Below are 18162 nucleotides of genomic sequence, written 5' to 3' on the forward strand. Positions count from 1 at the left end.
TCATTATCTCGAAGAGATATCTGCACCCCTATGTTCACTGCAGAATTATTCACAATAGCCAAAATATGGAAACAACCTGAGTGTCATCAACAGATGAATAAAGAAAATGTGGTATATGCAAGTATGTACGGGCAAACAATTTTCAATAAAGGAGCCAAAAACTTAAAATGGAGAAAAGAAAGCCTCTTCAATGGTACTGCGAAAACTGGAAAGCCATATGCAAAAGAATGAAACTAGACTGCTATTTGTCACCATACATAAAAATTAACCCCAAATGGATAAAAGACCTAAATATAAAACCTGAAACAATAACATACATAGAAGAAAACATAGGTACTAAATTCATGGACCTTGTTCTTAATGAGGATTTTATGAATTTTACCTCAAAGGTAAGGGAAGTAAAAGCAAAAATAAATGAATGGGACTATATCAAATTAGAAAGCTTCTCCACAGCAAACAAACAAACAAACAAGCCATCAACAAAAAAAGAGACAACCAACTGAATGGGAAAAGATACTTGAAACACCTCCAGTAAGGAGCTAATATCCAAACTATATAAAAAACTCATACAACTCAACAACAAAAACAAAGAAAACAGACACTTTCCCCAAGAAGACACACAAACAGCCAACAGATCTATGAAAAGATGCTCAACTTCACTAGCTATTAGGGAAATGCAAATCAAAACCACACTGAGATACTACCTCACACCTGTTAGAATGGTTATGATCAACAAGACAAGTAATAACAAGTGTGGGAGAGGTTGTGGAGAAAAATGAACTCTCAAACACTGCTGGTGGGACTGTAAACCGGTACAGCCACTACGGAAAACAATATTGAGGTTCCTCAAAAAATTAAGAATGGAATTACCATATTATATAATCCTACAATTCCTCTTCTGGGTATCTACCCCAAAAGTTTGAAAACATTTATTTGTAAATATATATGTACTCCTATGTTCATTGCAGGATTATTCACAGTGGCCAAGACATGGAAACAACGGAAGTATCCTTCGATAGATGATTGGATAAAGATGTGGTACATATATACAATGAAATACTACTCAGCCATAAGAAAAGATGAAATACTGCCATTAGTGACAACATGGATGGATCTAGAGAATAACATGCTAAGCAAAATAAATCAGATGGAAAAAGTCAAGAATCGTATGATTTCACCCATATATGGGATATAAAACTGAAAGCAAAAAATGAACAAGACAAACAAGCAGACAAAAACTCATAGATAACAGTATAGTGGTCACTAGAGGGAAAGGAGCATGGGGGGTGGTAGAAAAGGGTAAAGGGGTCAAATATACAGTGATAAAAAGAGATTAGACTTTGGGTGGTGAACATGCAATGTAATACAGATAATGTATTATAGAATTGTACACTTGAAACCTATAGAATTTTATTAACCAATGTCACCCTAATAAATTTAATAAAATAAAAAATGGTAATTATGTGAGGTGATGGAAATATTAACTAACACTACTGTGGGAATAATTTCACAATATATAAGTGTGTGTGTGTGTACATGTTGTACACTTTAAACTTATAAAATGTTATATGTCAATTATATCTCAATAAAGCCAAAAAATGTATAACCATACTAGTAGGAGTGAAGGTGGTATTTCATGGTTTTAGAATAATCTGTGTTTAACTGTATATATGCCATAGTACTGGGAAAGTTGAAGTTAAGATGTTACCACAACTTACTTAAGAAAATTCTTATATTTTTACCTTTCTTCATAGAGTCTTTTTCCATTCCTTCCTTGTATGCGTACAAGAGTTCATCAACTTCCTTCAGATCCAGGAAGCCTGAGCCATCACTGTCCCACTTCTGAAAAAGGGCTTCTAGGAGAAGTCCCCGTCGGATTCGGGAAGCATTTTGTCTAACCTAGGATGAAAATAGGATATTAAACCAAAGAAGACAATCTGTTCATTGTACTAGCAGGCAGCCTCCTATGTTCATTTCCCAGAAAGTACAGTACTTAAAAAAAAAAAAAAGCTTTATTTTGAGACTAAGCATGATATTAATGGGAAAATGCAGCACTTAATTTTAATCTTCTAAATACCATTCTCTGTTTTACCTCTAGATTAAAAAAACAGGCATTCTCTGCATTGGATTAAAATGCATTAATTTAGGAAGAAGACTACACTCCTTAAGAATCTTTAATTCATTCCTTTCCGCTCCCTCGCTGGTTGTTCAGGAATGTGATAAACACATGGGGTGCTCTGCCTGGCTTTTTGGTGGGATGTGTTTTGTAGTGAAGAGGCAGGAATGGCAGTGTTCAAACAATGAAAGACTATTCAAAAATTCTTCTTTTTTTTCATGATTTATCAGTTTACATTTATTAGGATTACGGATACATTCCCATTTCTACCTTCCTACATTTATTTCTACATATCAAAAATTACTTTATATTTAACATTGACTTGACATTAATTACTTTGTAGATTTTGTTCTAGATTAATTATATCAATTAGATAGTAATTTAATATCTAGATAGTTTTAATTGCTAAATGACAGTGAACATATACCATTTGGTTAATTGCGGGGAGATGCAATTGAGGAGGCAAAAGGGATATCAACTCTGGAATTAGGTTGAAAAGACTCATAAGGCTGATGAGATTACTGAATATGCCTGGTGAATCTAATTTACATATTTCATACAAGAGCACATAAATTGTTTATAATTTACAATTAATTATAATGTAAGCTAATGTGTGTGCATTTATATATCACCTAAGTAAGTTTTTAGGAAATATGTACTGCCTGGATGCAGCGCACCTGAATAAAAATATATATTCAAGCCATAACGATAACCCTAGGTATGTGCATTTGTAAATGCACTCACACAGCAGACAGACAGTACATACACACACACACACACACACACACACACACAAAAAAAAAATCTTTGTTCATACACATATCTGCTCCTCAAAATCTCTTCAAACTTCAGAGGAGGAAAATAAAAGCTATACAATAAACCATCTCCTACCATCAGTGATCATGATATTATTAGGGGAATGAGGGCTCTGGGGTGTGATCTTAGAATATTTGACAATAAAATAAAATATTTAATGGCCATGCTCATTGAAATACAGTGATAGTTTGGTGGCACATTTTTAAAGAAGAGCCACACAAGGAACAACTGAGGTTGAGAGATTTACTTAGAACAGTGACCTCACTTGTTTCACTGATACACAATATCACTCACCTCTTCTAAGCCACTTATTTTCTCTTCTTCTGTTTCAGCATAGCCCCTCTTAAAAAAGGAGGTGAGGGTCTCACTGACACTCAAGGGGGTATCTTCACCCACAAATGTCTCCAGGAGTTGTACAAACTGGAGCAGATTCAAGGAAACTCCGTTGAAGGCACTCAGACCTTTTACTTCCTTGTAAGACTGGATATTTCTGATAATTGGATGTAGGTCTATCGAGCAGGAAATACATACCAAAGAGTAAACGGAAGAATTTTCTCAAAAATTAAGGAAAATCTATGAGTACTTATTGTAATGGATATCTACTACTTTTTTCCCTGTCAGGAATCCGTGCTCCCTTCATGAGGACAGCACCCTTCTTATTTGACGAAACATCTCTCTCCCTCATTGTCAGTTGAGGTACATCAGGTGGTACTGAGCCTCCCCCACTCTCAAGGATGGCCACGTGATGTAGGATGCCTATACGACAGCAAGATAATCCACTACAGGCCAATGAGAATTAGACCCAGAACTTTTTGGGAAACTATTAGGCAAGAACCACTCTTTTTGTCCTTTGATTCCTGAACTTGTAAGATGTAGGCATAGAGACACTCTCGTGGCTATCTTTGTCACAGTATAGAAAAAACCACCTAAAACTGGAAGTGACACAGAGAAGAGCAGGGCTGAGAGGCAGAGTGATGGTGTCCTGCTGCTATTGTTGAGCCCTGGGTATCACTGTGCCTAAAGCCCCCTACAATCTCTACTGGCCAGTTAAAATACCTGTAAATACCAGCACTACCACCTCTCCCCCGAAGAGCCTTGAATATATTTATCTTGAAGCTCAATGTTATAACATGAAGCATACTTCATAAAGTTTCAATCCAGTGACTTGTGTTTGATTTATTCATTCATTTACTCATTCATGCCTTCAATATGAGATTTGATGGAACTTAAAAATGATCGATCACCCATGCAGTTTTTTTCAAATAATAAAGCAAAATTGAAATGAAGAAGTCAGACCAAGAGAAGAGCATGAACTAGCAGGCCACAAGAGCTTAACCAATGCCATGCATTTTCACTAAAATATTTTGAGGGTGGAAAGTTTGTTATTTGACCCAGAGAAAAAAATTGCAGATAGGAAGAGAATAAAATTGATCTAATTAGTTCTACAACTTGTCGATGAAAAGTAAAATTATAAAATTGCATTGTAGTAAAATATGAGTACGTGTTGGAACAATCACTGTTAAATACATGGTTTACCTCAGATCTAAAAGCTACTCTTTGCTCTCTCTGTGGAGTAGATCTTCCTTTATAAGTCTTCAAAAACGAGCTAGATTCTCACCAGTCTCACATGTTTGGATGTGGAACTACCAGGGAAAGGAATAGCTGGAATGATTTTTGTTGAGTTTTAATATCTAATATTTTATTCCCTTTGTATACCTGGATCATAGCTTCAAAGCAGTTGTAGGGCCATGTAATGGCAAAAAACAAAACCCAACTGAATACTAATGAATATATTTTAAAACAGAACATTCATCAATAGCTCATGGCTACTACCACCAAAAACATTCATCTTGTATATATTTGAATCCATCAGCTAAGAGACAAAACAATGCAAGGCTAACCCTGCTGTTATGTCTTGGCAAAGTCCAGTTTTCATCATGGGGTAAATTAAATACGTCAACTGAACTTCCATCTATCCCTCCTAGTTTTTTTGTTAACGTACCTGTGAATCTGGAGTTACCATAGATTAAGTTTGCCTGTTTTTCATCTTCGTATTTGGCATACTTCATCTCCCAGTTACGAGTCAAAAGTTCACCTATAAAATACAGATTCCGCAACATAGCCAATTTAACTTAACTTTCACAGTGTTTTTGTTCCAGAGTATTAATGAAAGGAGGATTAAATGAGTCACCTGACCATGACTTTCCTTCTATTTCTGGGGACTTGGGTTCACAGAGCTTGTCTTTCTGAACTTCCTTTTTTGCAGTTTCTAAAAGGTACAAAAGAAAATGCCCATGAGTTGGACATTATATATTCTATTATATATTCTTAAGTTAATGAATGAGAGAAATGCCTTGCATATGTAATACCAAAAACTTTCTTTCAGGTATTTTCCCATAGATGTTGTATTATAATCACAATGATATCATTTGATAAATCCTAGTTGTTGAGAATGGCTCTGTGACAAAAGCAATTTGTTGTGCCCTAATCTGGCCGTGCAAAAGGAGGGCTACATTTTCTAGCCTCCCTCACAGCTAGGTGTCACTCTATGCCTAAATACTGACCAATGATATGTGAAGGGAAGTGATGTGATGTTTATCCCTGCTCCTTTCTCCTTCTCTGATGATCAGAATGTGGACATGTTAGTGAGCCATCTTAAATCATGTGGTTGGAGGAGACACAAGATAGAAGGAGCTTGAGCCACTGCTGATTTCATGGGCCTGAGCTGCCATGTACCTTGACTTTTATATGACAAAGAAACTCCTATCTTGTGTAGACATTATTGTTTTATTTTGTTTTCCTGAGGTTTTTCTTAGACACTGTCATGTTGGATCACTGTTATACATAGTCAAAATTAAGTCCTCACTAACATAACACCGGATTGAATAGTAACTTCACTAATTTGTTTTAAAGCTGCACTCCTACTATGTAAGGAGAGCTAGACATTAGTAGTTGTTTTGTGGAGAAATAAACATAGTGCTAAAAAAAAGAAAGAAATCAAATTAATTGATGATCATGTAGAATCTAGAACACAGATTACACATCTCTTAGGAATTTTAAATAAGAATTTTCTTCAGGACTGTAGACTTTAGAATTAAAGGGCAGAACTTAAAAAAAAAATTATGCCTAACTGAGGTCCTAAGTGATATTGAAATTGGCTCTCTAAAAGGCTAGAATTTTTCAAAAAAGGTCATAAATTGGCATAAGCAATTCAGAGGAAAAGTCTTCTGCAGAATAAATATTTGAAATGCTTTGTGCTGTTTTAAATATGACTTTCAGAAACTCTTCTAGAACATATATCTTATATGTAACTGAAAAAGCAAGTTCCACTTTATAGTTGAAATAAAAGTAATTTTCAAAAATGGTTTCTAATACCAGACACCAGACTTAAAACAAAATGGCTTCTACTGCTTTTTCAGAGGTTCAGTGTAAATTTCTATATGTAACGTTACCAGGTTTCTTCCTTACAAATGGGCTTCTAACACAAAAGGAATTCTAGGTAAATTGACAATAGAGACTTTCTGGTTTGCATTTAATTGATAGTTCAAGGTCTAGACTCATACTGAGTAGCAAAATATGTCTGACGTTTGCATGACCTGATATGCCAGAAAATATCGTAACTGAACTGAGTATTTTCTGAAGACTTTAAAAATCGCTCCACAAAACAGAGAGCTAATGTTGTGGTAGAACTGCATTATTACCTGAAAGGTGATCTTTTGTTCTTGATACTGAATCTTCCTCTCGCAGTTCAGAAATTGTGACTAGTGCCTCTTCATATGCTTGCTCCTGAGTCTGCTCTTCCTGTGGAGGGATTTCAATGTGCTCTCTAGATGTTTCACTTTCTCTTAAGATATTACCTTCCCTTGATTGTGAAGCTGAGTCTACGTCCTGTTCTTCTGGAGTTCTCTCTCTGGATGGTTCTCGTTCTTCAGTTGATCCTTTGAGTGGTTCTTCTGTTATTGACACTCTGCGTGATCCTTGTTCTGCAGTTGACCCTTTGTGTGATCCTTTTCGTATAACTGACTTTCTGCGTGGTCCTTCTGCAATTGACCCTCTTTGTGGTCCTTGTACTACTGACTCTCTGCGTGATTCTTGTTCTGCAGTTGACCCTCTGTCTGTTTCTTGTCCCACTGTTGACTCTTCGTGTTCTCCTTGTGCTGTTATTGATTCACTGTCAAGTCCTTGTTCTGCAATAGATTCTATATGGATTCCTTGTTCTGAAGTTGACATTCTAGGTGGTGAGCCTTGCTCTGTTATTGACTCACGATGAGGTCTTTGTTTTGTTATTAACTCTCTCATTGATCCTTGCTCTGGAGTTAACCCTATGTAGGTTCCTTGTTCTGTTACTGATTCTCTGCGCAGTTCTGGTTCTCCAGCTGACTCTGTGTCCTGTTCTTGTTCTTTGGTTGAAATTTCGTTTGGTTCTTGCCCTGCAGTTGTTTCTTTCTGCTCTTCTGATGGGCTTGGTGATAGTGTTGATTTTCTATGTTTATGTAGATCTTCTGGATTTTCTAACGATTTACTATGGGTTTTGCTAGCATGTATTTCAGGAAGTAATGTATTCATCTCTAAGAGCACTTTGTCAAAGTCTTCATATATATGTTTCTGATCATCCATATCTCCCCAGAATTCAGGCAAGTCTATCTCTTCAAACTCAATGAAGGGCCCTAATGCAGAAAACAAAACATTTACCTAGATAATTGATCCTAAAATGCAGAATCAGAGCTAGTAAATTAATGCAAAAAAGCATTGAGCACAGTGATTATAAAATAGGTCTACTGCTTTAAATTAATATCAGGAACCTTTCCCTGCAACACAATGAAAAGTAAAAAGGTATCCAAAGGAACATAAAAGATGCTCACTACTGTAAATTAGAAATTATCTCTTTCCTAAAAGGTGTGGTTTTGAAGATGAACAGGATTCTTCTTTTGGTAGTTGGAGAGCTGTGTAAACTGCCAAGGCAAATAGAATTTCTTTTTTACTTTGGGATGAGGAAGGGGACACACATCTTCCACCTCAAATACCTTTTCCATATCTACAATTTCAAAATAAAAGCAAGTCTCAATCCACAACTATCTTTCACTGGGCTATTTTTTCTCCCAATATTCATTTTCTTTCCCTTCCTTCTTCTCTACCTTCCTTTCTTCTACATTCCTTAATTCTTTTCCTCCACACCTTATGTGGACACCTGGTTCAGAATTCTAGGAAAAGACTGGGTACCATGCACCAGAACCCCACTGTTAAAAAACAACAACAAAACAATCCTAGTGTTCAGGACTACCAAGAGTGGGACCATGCCGTAAGACTATATCTCCCCTCCCTGCTAAAACAGTATTTAAGCTATAAAACTATAATTCCCACAGTTTTGGGGAATACTCTACATACATCACTCACAGGTTTTTAAGTATCCAAGTAATACATTTTCACACAGAAATAAAATACTGACATTCTTTGGAAAACCCATCCATTCAATGACTGTCTCTTTAAAAAATAAACATAAAGCCCATATTCTTATTTGTTTGGGTGGTAAAATAAAAAAGATATCCCATTGTATAAGTACAATAAAAAAAATACAAGTAAAAATTCTTGTGAGAAGAAAATATTTTTCTCAGAAATCTTAGAATTCTAAGTTGGACATTAAAATTGTTAATTACCATTACCAACTTAATTTCTAAAACATTCAGATTGTTACTAAAACACCTCTTCATTTGAATGAATTGAAAACTGAGTTCTAGCTGAGTTCTAGCTTAACAACTTTTAATATTGCCCTGTAGGGAAAAATTCATCTAGTTGTGATAAAGAATGAATTTTGTGGGGAATGAACAGTCAGCTCTAGCTATCATGATATCAGGGAGATGGATGTGAAGAAATTCCACAGGGATAAAATGACCTTGTATTCTCACATTAGTGCACTGCCTCATTCCAACTTGAGCATACTCCCTCTGAGTGGCACTTACATTGTCTTGGGTTACAGAGTAAACGTCTAAACATTTTTGAACTTTGGTCATAGAAGGTTTCCAGCAAAGCCAATGTCCTCTGCCGATCCAAAAACCCTACCTAAGCAGAAAGTTTGCAATTAGTTTTTATAGGAGTTTGAGATTTTTATGTAGATGGACTATGGCTTACTAAAGCATTTATCACCACCACCACCACCATATAAATAAAAGCTGCAGTCAAAATTAAGAAAGCTATCTATATCTTGCTTCTAGGCTTATACTCTACTTCCGCATTTTGTGACATGTCAAAATGCCTTGCACTTAATAAAATAGATGCTTAACAAATATTTGTTGTTACTGACTTAATTGCTAAATCCAATGTACAAAGTTCAGTTCTTAGCTAATCTGACCTGAGTATGACACTTGGAATAATTCATTGCTTCCTACTTGTTCTTTTTTTGCATTGTTTTTATTTTGAGAAAACTTTTAATTATAGAAAAATAAGAAAGTGATAAAACTAACACTTGTGTTCTCAACACCCAGAAATGATGATTGTTAACATTTTGTATATTTACTTTAAATATATATAACTGATATCATAGTACATGTGTCCTTTAAATTGCTTTTATTTACTCAACATTGAGATCCGACACATGTATGTAAAGAAATAGACTTTATTCCTTTTAACCGCTGTAGGGTATTCTATAATATGAAAACATAATTTAAAAAAAAAATCTCTTTTGATGATTTCCAATATTTCTCATTTAGATTTCCAATATTTTGATACCAAGACAATAATGCAATGGACATCCTTACACATATCACCTGTGCACATGTGTAAACATTTCCCAAGGATAAATAACTAGAAGGGTAATTAATGAATTGTATACTATGTGTATTTTCAACTTTAGTACTTCTTGCCAAACTGCTCCACAATACACCGATGCCAATTTACATACTTACCATTACTGAATGAGGATATCATTTTTCCATATTCACCCAATATTTGATATCATTAGAATTTATAATTTTTCCCAATCTGATGGATAAAGTATGTCATCTAATTATTTTAATTTGCATTTCCCTCATTACTAGTGATATTAAATATATTTTGATGTTAATTATGTATTTGAGTTCCCTCATCTATGAATGGCTTTTACCTTTTTCAGTTGGGAAGAGTTGTCTATTTCTTATTAATTTGTAAATTTTTGATGATGATCATCCTGTTATTTATATGGCAAATATCCTTCCCCAGTTTATTGTTTATTTTTTAATTTAAATTTTGGTGAGTTTAGCCGTATCAATTTTTTTTAATTTTGGGGTAGTCAAATGTGTCAGTCACATCCTCTATGGTTAGTGCTTATTAGGAGTACTTTTCAGGAAATATTACTCATATTATAAAAAATTATGATTTATATTTGCTTCTAAAACTTTTAAAATTTTGTTTTCTACATCTAGATCTCTGATCATGTGAGACTTATTTTTCCTCATAAATGAGGTTGAAATCTAATTTTATATTTTTCCTACTATGGAAAGCCAATTGTCCCAATAGCATTGTCCTTCCCACTGATTTATATTGCTACCCACGTCATACACTAAATTCCCACATTCTCATGGGTCTGATGCCAGGTTCAGTAGTCTGTTAGTATAAGTCTGTTCTTACAAATAGGGAAATTCTCCCCAACTTGTTCTTCTTTTTGTTATTATTTTTGCTATATTTAAACCTTTCTTTTTCCATATAATTTTTAAAAGCTAAACCCTTTTTTTTAAAAAAATACAACATACATACAGAAAAGTATACAAATAATAAGGGTATGATTTCATGAGCTTTCCATAGTATAAACACACTCAGGACTTGTTTCTCTACGGAAAATGGTAACTTTAGTAGGGGGCATGATTTTGCTCCAAAACTTGATGGATTTACACTGTGATTCTACTATTGCCATAGCATTCCAATTCCTCTTATACACTTCAAATACCGTAGGACCTTCTAGGGGAGAAGGCACGAGGAAAAGAAGAGTTTTTGTACCACAGCCTACAAAGTCTACAAAGCCTTTTCTTGCTCTGGGACCCACTCCGGCTGCTGATGGCTCAGTTCATACATAAAAGCAGCACGTGAGAGTAAACATTGTTCCTAAAATGTAAAAAGATCCAATAAGCATTGTGCCTCTTTCATAATGGTAGATGGCGCAGGTACAGCAATTTGCCTTGTACTTGAGATATCTTGTCATGCTTCAGACTACTTAACTGTTAAAAATTTACCAATGTAGTAAACTTTGAATTTTTATGGTTTTTATTGTCCACCTTGAGACACACAAGACACCTCTCTCTCTCTCTCTCTCTCTCTCTCTCTTTCATAAACAATGCCACACAAATCATTCTTGTACATGTATTTTCTATTTACTAGTGCTTTTATTTCTTTGGGATAAAAATTTCAGGAATGGGATCACTTGGTTGAAGGATGTAAATATTTTTTTATTTAAATAGATATATCTAGATTACTTTAAAAAGATACTATATTAAATTTTCACCAGGAATGTCTCGGAAAATACTATTCCGCTATCCCTACCAGCAATAGGTATTATCTATTTTAAATATTTTTACTCATCTGTTGAGTATATAATGATTCCATAAATTGTGTGTTCATATTTTTTGACCATTTTTCTTTGGGAGCTTATATAGTGCCCTACCATCAGAGAAAGTGGCATTTAGTTCAGTGACAGCCATAGTACTTGTTGATTCTAACCGTATGGAGTTCATCCCACTGAGTCATTTGGAAGTTTTGTTTTGTATTGCTTATGCCCATGGCTCTTCTTGTCCGAACTCCAGGTGTCTTCCTGGGGGTACTGCTGGAACTTTTTACTGCCGGCTTCTCAGCACATCCACTCCCCTTCACACACAGGTATTTGGGAACACTCATCCCCTTTCCTCTAGCCACAGGAGTGGGACTAACCTCAAGATCACCCGCCTAGACTCCTCTTTCTATAGTGGTTACCCTCCCTCTTTAGTGTCACGTTGGGTTCAGGACTTCTCTACGAAGATTGCAGTCTCTAAGCTACACCTAGGAAATGAAGCATAAGCCCTGCTCTTAAATTTCTTTTCAACCTACTTGGAATTTCCAAGAGTGTCTATAATATTGCCTTCAACCTCCAACCCTGATTGGGGCTCAGGGGTGGGGGATCAGAAACTAACTCTGACTTAGGAACCCAGACAATCTCTAACTCCTAGTCACAACCCCTCCAACCTACTTCTTCCATCAGCTGGTCATAATCTCCCAGTGATAGAAAAAGTGCTTTAATGTCATATTCTGTATTCTTCTTTATTCTATGGTTCTTCATTTTTCCCTCAAGGGCTCAGCATTCTTAAGTGAAAGTGCAGGCTTTTGAACTCTTGTGTTGGCCACTGGTTAAAAATATTCAGACACAATTAACTTCTTTATTCTAGACTGCATCTACCTTCCCTACAAGATCAGCACACAACTACTATTTGAATGCTGGGAAGGAAAGCAAAAGGCACAAGAAAACCTCAGTTAATTCCTCTAAATATTATCCCATTGTATTTGTTATGGCACATAAATTGGTATTAAATTGGCCAACAGAGTCAAGTTGATAGCCAGGCATTTACCAGGAAGTAAAATCTTGACCTGCATGTCATCCAACACTGTTAAAGGAAGCAATTTTCAAGGACGATTGCCTGAAAGACACATAGACATGTCAGGTTTTATAAAATAAATACCTGACTTAAGCCAAACTATCAGGGATTTGAGAACCTAGACCACAATACATTGGCTCCTTTAAGAATTGCTTTTTCTGAATTGCAGTCAGGTGTGGTATCATTTGCCTACACTTAAGGTGATTATAAAAAACTGCCCTAAGAAAGTCATTGTTTCATTTATTATAAGTCCTTCGTAAAGGATGTTCACTTTAACATATAGGGCCCCTGTTTTTTGTGTGTTTTTTTAAAGATTTTATTGGGGAAGGGGGAACAGGACTTTATTGGGGAACAGTGTGTACTTCCAGGACTTTTTTCCAAATCAAGTTGTTGTCCTTTCAATCTTAGTTGTGGAGGGCGCAGCTCAGCTCTAGGTCCAGTTGCCATTTTCTAGTTGCAGGGGGCACAGCCCACCATCCCTTGCGGGAGTCGAGGAATCGAACTGGCAACCTTGTGGTTGAGGGGACGCGCTCCAACCAATTGAGCCTTCCAGGAGCTCAACGGCAGCTCAGCTCAAGGTGCCGTGTTCAATCTTAGTTGCAGGGGCGCTGCCCACCATCCCTTGTGGGACTCGAGGAATTGAACTGGCAACCTTATGGTTGAGAGCCCACTGGCCCATGTGGGAATCGAACCTGCAGCCTTCGGAGTTAGGAGCATGGATCTTTAACCACCTGAGCCACCCGGCCGGCCCTATAGGGCCCCTTTAATGAGTACTTGAGGGATAAACTCCCGACTTTGAACCCCAAGTTTCCATACTTCTTCTTAGCACCAGTTTGTATTTATCTTATAAACATTGTTGATAGAGTGTTTGGTCATGTTGCCTTTTTCACATTCACCTCTAGGAAGCTTAGATTCAAACTTGTAGACACATATTTAGGTTATTATGGTATGCATTTGGGGCTTTGTTCCTGGTTTCATTTAGTACCGTCTCTTGTAATTTTTACTGTTTTCATCCTACTTTTAACTTATGTTCCTTTGTTGCATTTTATCTATTCTGGTAAGCTTCCTTAAATCTTTTCTGGAACAGAAAAGATATTTGTTGGTGATACAAACAAAGTTCATAAACAAATATGTATCAGTAAAGTTTGTATCTATTTTTGCAATCCATTTGGTATGCTGGCATCCCAGCATCCTCCCAAATACCATTTTTAGAAATCCTTTTTGATATAAACTTTTCTTGTTTTTAAGAAACAGCATATTAAAATGTGGTAGGCTTTCTATTCCCAGCAGCTCTTTTCTATAGGAAGCCACCAGGAAAGAGAGCAAACAAAAACAATCTTAAGCAACCCATTCTTAAGCATGGGAAAGAGATACAGAGACAAGTTATACATCGGGAAATGTCGTGCCATGCAAGGTGTGGTCTGTAAGCTGGTACAAGTCTATGATGAGAAATGTACAGAATTGAGAATAGCATCTAGAAAATTTTATAGCAATTTGAGGAAGGAACAGATAATAAATCAGATTTGAATCTGCTGAAAAAATAACATGGGTTGTGTTTTGTATGTCCTTATTCCCCTCTACTAATCCATTTTCATTGAGTATCAGTCCACAAAAGATTGGAAATTAAAAACATCATCGGAACAGCCAGATGATTCATTGGTTAGAGTGCGAGCTCTGAACAACAGGGTTGCCAGTTGGATTCCCACATGGGCCAGTGAGCTGCGCCCTCCACAACTAGATTGAAGACAAGCTGCCGCTGAGCTGCCAGAGGGGCGGCCGGATGGCTCAGTTGGTTAGAGCGTGAGCTCTCAACAACAAGGGTGCTGGTTCAATTCCTGTATGGGATGGTGGACTGCATCCGCTGCAACTAAAAAATTGAAAACAGCAAAGCTAGAGCAGAGCTGCGCCCTTCACAACTAGATTGAAGGACAACGACTTGGAGCTGATGGGCCCTGGAGGAATACACTGTTCCCAAATATTCCCCAATAAAGTTTAAAAACAAAAACAAACAAAAAAATCAACAACAACCACCTAAAAACTGGTCCTTCACAACCAATAGTTTGAGAAGCATGGCTTTAAGGGTCTTACCCTACCTTCCCACGGTCACAATGCAGGAAGAGTTCAGCAAACATCCGCCTTCGCATATCAGCTTTGATGACCTCCCGGAATTCATCTGCATAGTGGCAAAGGTGCTTAAGGAGTTCCTCAAACATTTCACTTTTAAAGTCTGCAATCTGTGAAAAGATATACTGCAGAGAAAAGGAAGATAAACGATTAAAAGCCAAGCTCTTTATTTGGATTTTCCTAAGGATTCAGTTGATGTATGTGAAATTATTGGCTGCGATTTTCCCCCCATATCATTTGCTTGTCACTTAGATAAAGCATTTTCATGTTCATGCTATTCTACAGGCTGTGCCTCAGAAAGAGGTGATTACTACAGTCTCCAACACCATACAACAGTGGGACTAGATATTTTTGGAGCAGTTTCCCTCTAGATCACATCAGCATTGTATAGGGCAGACTTTTTACCTCACACTAGAATATCTCATGATAGAAATAGATCAAGCATTGGAAGAGTTTCTGAGTGGACTCCTCTTCAAGTTGTAGCCCAATTCACAATAAATGATTTCCTCCTCTGCCCCAAGCACTGCAGTTAGTCAAATATGTACTGGTAGCCAAATTTGTCTTCAATGACCCTACTTCCGTAGCCATAAATGATTGGACCAGGGGAGGATACTTCACCGAAACAACACCATTCAGATTCTCTCCACTGGGAATGGGGAATGAGGACGAGAGAATGGCCACTCAGTGTTTGAGAGAGGCTGGACTTGCAAATGTGAATTTAAGAATTGTTGGGTGGCCAGATTCCTCCATGTGTGAATTGAGGATGCACGAAAGCCTATATATAGAGACAGATGAATCAGAAAGCAGAGAGGAAAGAGTCGTGATGTTTTCCAAGTCCCTGTTCTAGTCTCTTCCTGAAGTCAGGTCATATTTCTACCCCTGGATTCTGCACATTTCATTTTCAGCCACGTTACCTCCGGTTGGTTTCTGTTTCATGCAATTAAAGTATAGTAACTAATGCAGTTTTTAAAAGGCAACATGTTGTTGGCATATTTCATTGACACATAATTTTTGAAATGAAGGATAGAGTCGATATTTCACTTCCTCATTAATATCATCCAGGCAAATTTAGAATGTATTATGTAAGAGATGCATTAGGTTTGAATCCATGCTAATAAATCATAAGCCATTATTAACTGGCTTAGAGATCAAAAGAGGAAAATTTAAAGCAGAGCAAGAGAGCTTTTTTTTTTAATTTTTAAAAATTTATTTTTCAATTACTGTTGATATACAAGTTATATTAGTTTCAGGAGTACAAAACAACATAGTGATTAGACATTTATATACCTCACAAAGTGATAACCCAAATAAGTCTATTACCCATCTGACACAGTACATAGCTAGTATAATATTATTGACTATATTCTCTATGCTGTACTTTACATCTCCTGACTATTTTTTTCAATTACAGTTGCCATTCAATATCATTTTATATTAGTTTCAGATGTATAGTGTAATGGATAGACATGTATATAATTATACATAGTTTTAACAATGTTATTGACTATATTCCCCACACTGTACTTTATATCCTTGTGATGATTTTGTAACTGCCAATTTGTTCTTCTTAATCTTTTCACCTTTCTCACCCAGTCCCCCCACTGCCCTTCCAACTAATAACCATCAGTTTGCTCTCTGTATCTATGAATCTGTTTCTGTTTTGTTTATTTTGTTCTTTATATTCCACATGTGAGTATAAGTGAGATCATATGGTATTTGTCTTTCTCAGTATGACTTATTTCACTTAGCATAATACCCTGTAGGTCTATCCATTTGTCACAAATGGTAATATTTCATTCATTTTTATGGCCTAGTAATATTCCATTGTATGTCTGTACCACAATTTCTTTATCCCATCACCTATTGAGGCTACTTCGGTTGCTTCTATAGCTTGGCTGTTGTAAATAGCCAAGTGAACATATGGGTGCAGATATCTTTTATCTTTTCAAATTAATGTTTTGGATTTCTTTGGATAAATACCCAGAAGTGGAATTGCTGGGTCATAAGATAGTTCTATTTTTAATTTTTTGAGGAAACTCGATACGGTTTTTCACAGTGGCAGCACCAATTTGCCATCCCACTAACGGTGCACAAGTGTTCCCTTTTCTCCACATCCTCGCCAACGCTTGTTTATTTATTGATGATACCAACATTGACAGGTATGAGCTGATATCTCATGTGGTTTTTATTTGTATTTCTCTGATGATTAGTGACATTGAGCATCTTTTCATATGTATGTTGGCCATCTGTATGTACTCATTGGAGAAATGTCTATTTAAGTCCTCTGCACAATTGTTAATTGGACTGCTTTTTTGGTGTTGAGTTGTATGAGTTCTTTACAAATTTTGGATATTAAACCCTTATCAGATGTATGAGTACCATTGGCGAGTATCTTCTCCCATTGAGTAGAATGTCTTTTCATTTTGACGGTTTCCTTTGCTGTGCAAAAACTTTAGTTTGATGTAGTCCCATCTGTTTGTTTTTTCTTTTGTTTTCCTTGCCTGAGAAGCATTGTCAGTAAAAATATTACTAAGGGTAATGTATGAGAGTTGACTTCCTATGTTTTCTTCTAGGATTTTATGGTTTTGAGTCTTACATCTAAGTCTTTAATCCATTTTGAGTTTATTTCTGTATATGGAGTGAGAAAGTGTCCTAGTTTCATTGTTTTTTGTTTGTTTGTTTGTTTGTATATATCTGTCCAGTTTTCCCAGCACCATTTGTTGAATAGACTATCTTTGCCCCAATGTATATTCTTGCTTCCTTTGTCATAAATTAAAAGACCATATAGGCAAGGGTTACTGAATAGTTGACATTTTCTGGAAATACTGTGGCACAATCCTCTAATGCTGAAAAAAAGGACTGATTTATTAAAAGAATCATCCTGTTTTATATTAAGCTTTTTGGAATTGACTTCAAAGCTGTACAAGTTTCCTGGCTGTGGGAATGCTATTAAATCAAGAATTAGTTTAACTATTTCTCCAACAGACACTTTAACATTCTGGATTTATAACCTATGGGCTTTCTGAACGAGCATGTTCTGTAAGTGTTAGGTATATGCTATAAAGACTACCAGTTGCCAACTCAACTACAAATCAAATTCCAAATAGAACAATTACAGCAGTTTGCCAGTGTCTCTTGTAAAATCAGAAAAAGTGAAAACACATGGTAGCCTTTGCATTTTCATATCCTCCCAAGGAATAAATCAATTAACATTCATAAATCCTGAAGTGAGTGTTTAAATTAATTTAACAACATATTTAACTACTGATATCCTTCAGTTTAATAGCTCTGTGAGCTGTTAAACATTTGAACTGTACTTAATCAAGTTGTCTCTATATGCTGGGTTCCACTGTAATGAATTTGGGGCTTTTCCTTTCTGACTTGAAAACCAAAATATTAAGAATATGATAAATGTCACACTTAATCGGTTGGTAGCTACTGTTAGATTCTACAGTTCTGGGCCATTGGGATTCACACTTAATTTAACTGCAGATAAACTGGGGAGTTGATAAAGTGGTT

The 18162-nt window shown here is 36.1% G+C and overlaps 1 protein-coding gene across 1 annotated transcript in view; it reads right to left on the reverse strand.

Moving 5' to 3' along the window:
* EFCAB5 (EF-hand calcium binding domain 5) overlaps window positions 1–18162 on the reverse strand; it is a 96812-nt gene that overhangs the window by 31223 nt on the left and 47427 nt on the right. The window contains exons 9-15 of the mRNA XM_088802021.1: window positions 14613–14768; window positions 8890–8989; window positions 6634–7599; window positions 5124–5201; window positions 4935–5027; window positions 3227–3441; window positions 1743–1899 (exon numbers count right to left, since the gene is read on the reverse strand). Of these exons, the coding sequence (XP_088658147.1) occupies window positions 1743–1899; window positions 3227–3441; window positions 4935–5027; window positions 5124–5201; window positions 6634–7599; window positions 8890–8989; window positions 14613–14768 (1765 nt within the window). The remainder of the gene's footprint in view (window positions 1–1742; window positions 1900–3226; window positions 3442–4934; window positions 5028–5123; window positions 5202–6633; window positions 7600–8889; window positions 8990–14612; window positions 14769–18162) is intronic.

Source organism: Rhinolophus sinicus, chromosome 12, assembly GCF_057876585.1.
Source record: "Rhinolophus sinicus isolate RSI-liver-muscle chromosome 12, RSI-T2T, whole genome shotgun sequence".
Lineage (NCBI taxonomy): Eukaryota > Metazoa > Chordata > Mammalia > Chiroptera > Rhinolophidae > Rhinolophus > Rhinolophus sinicus.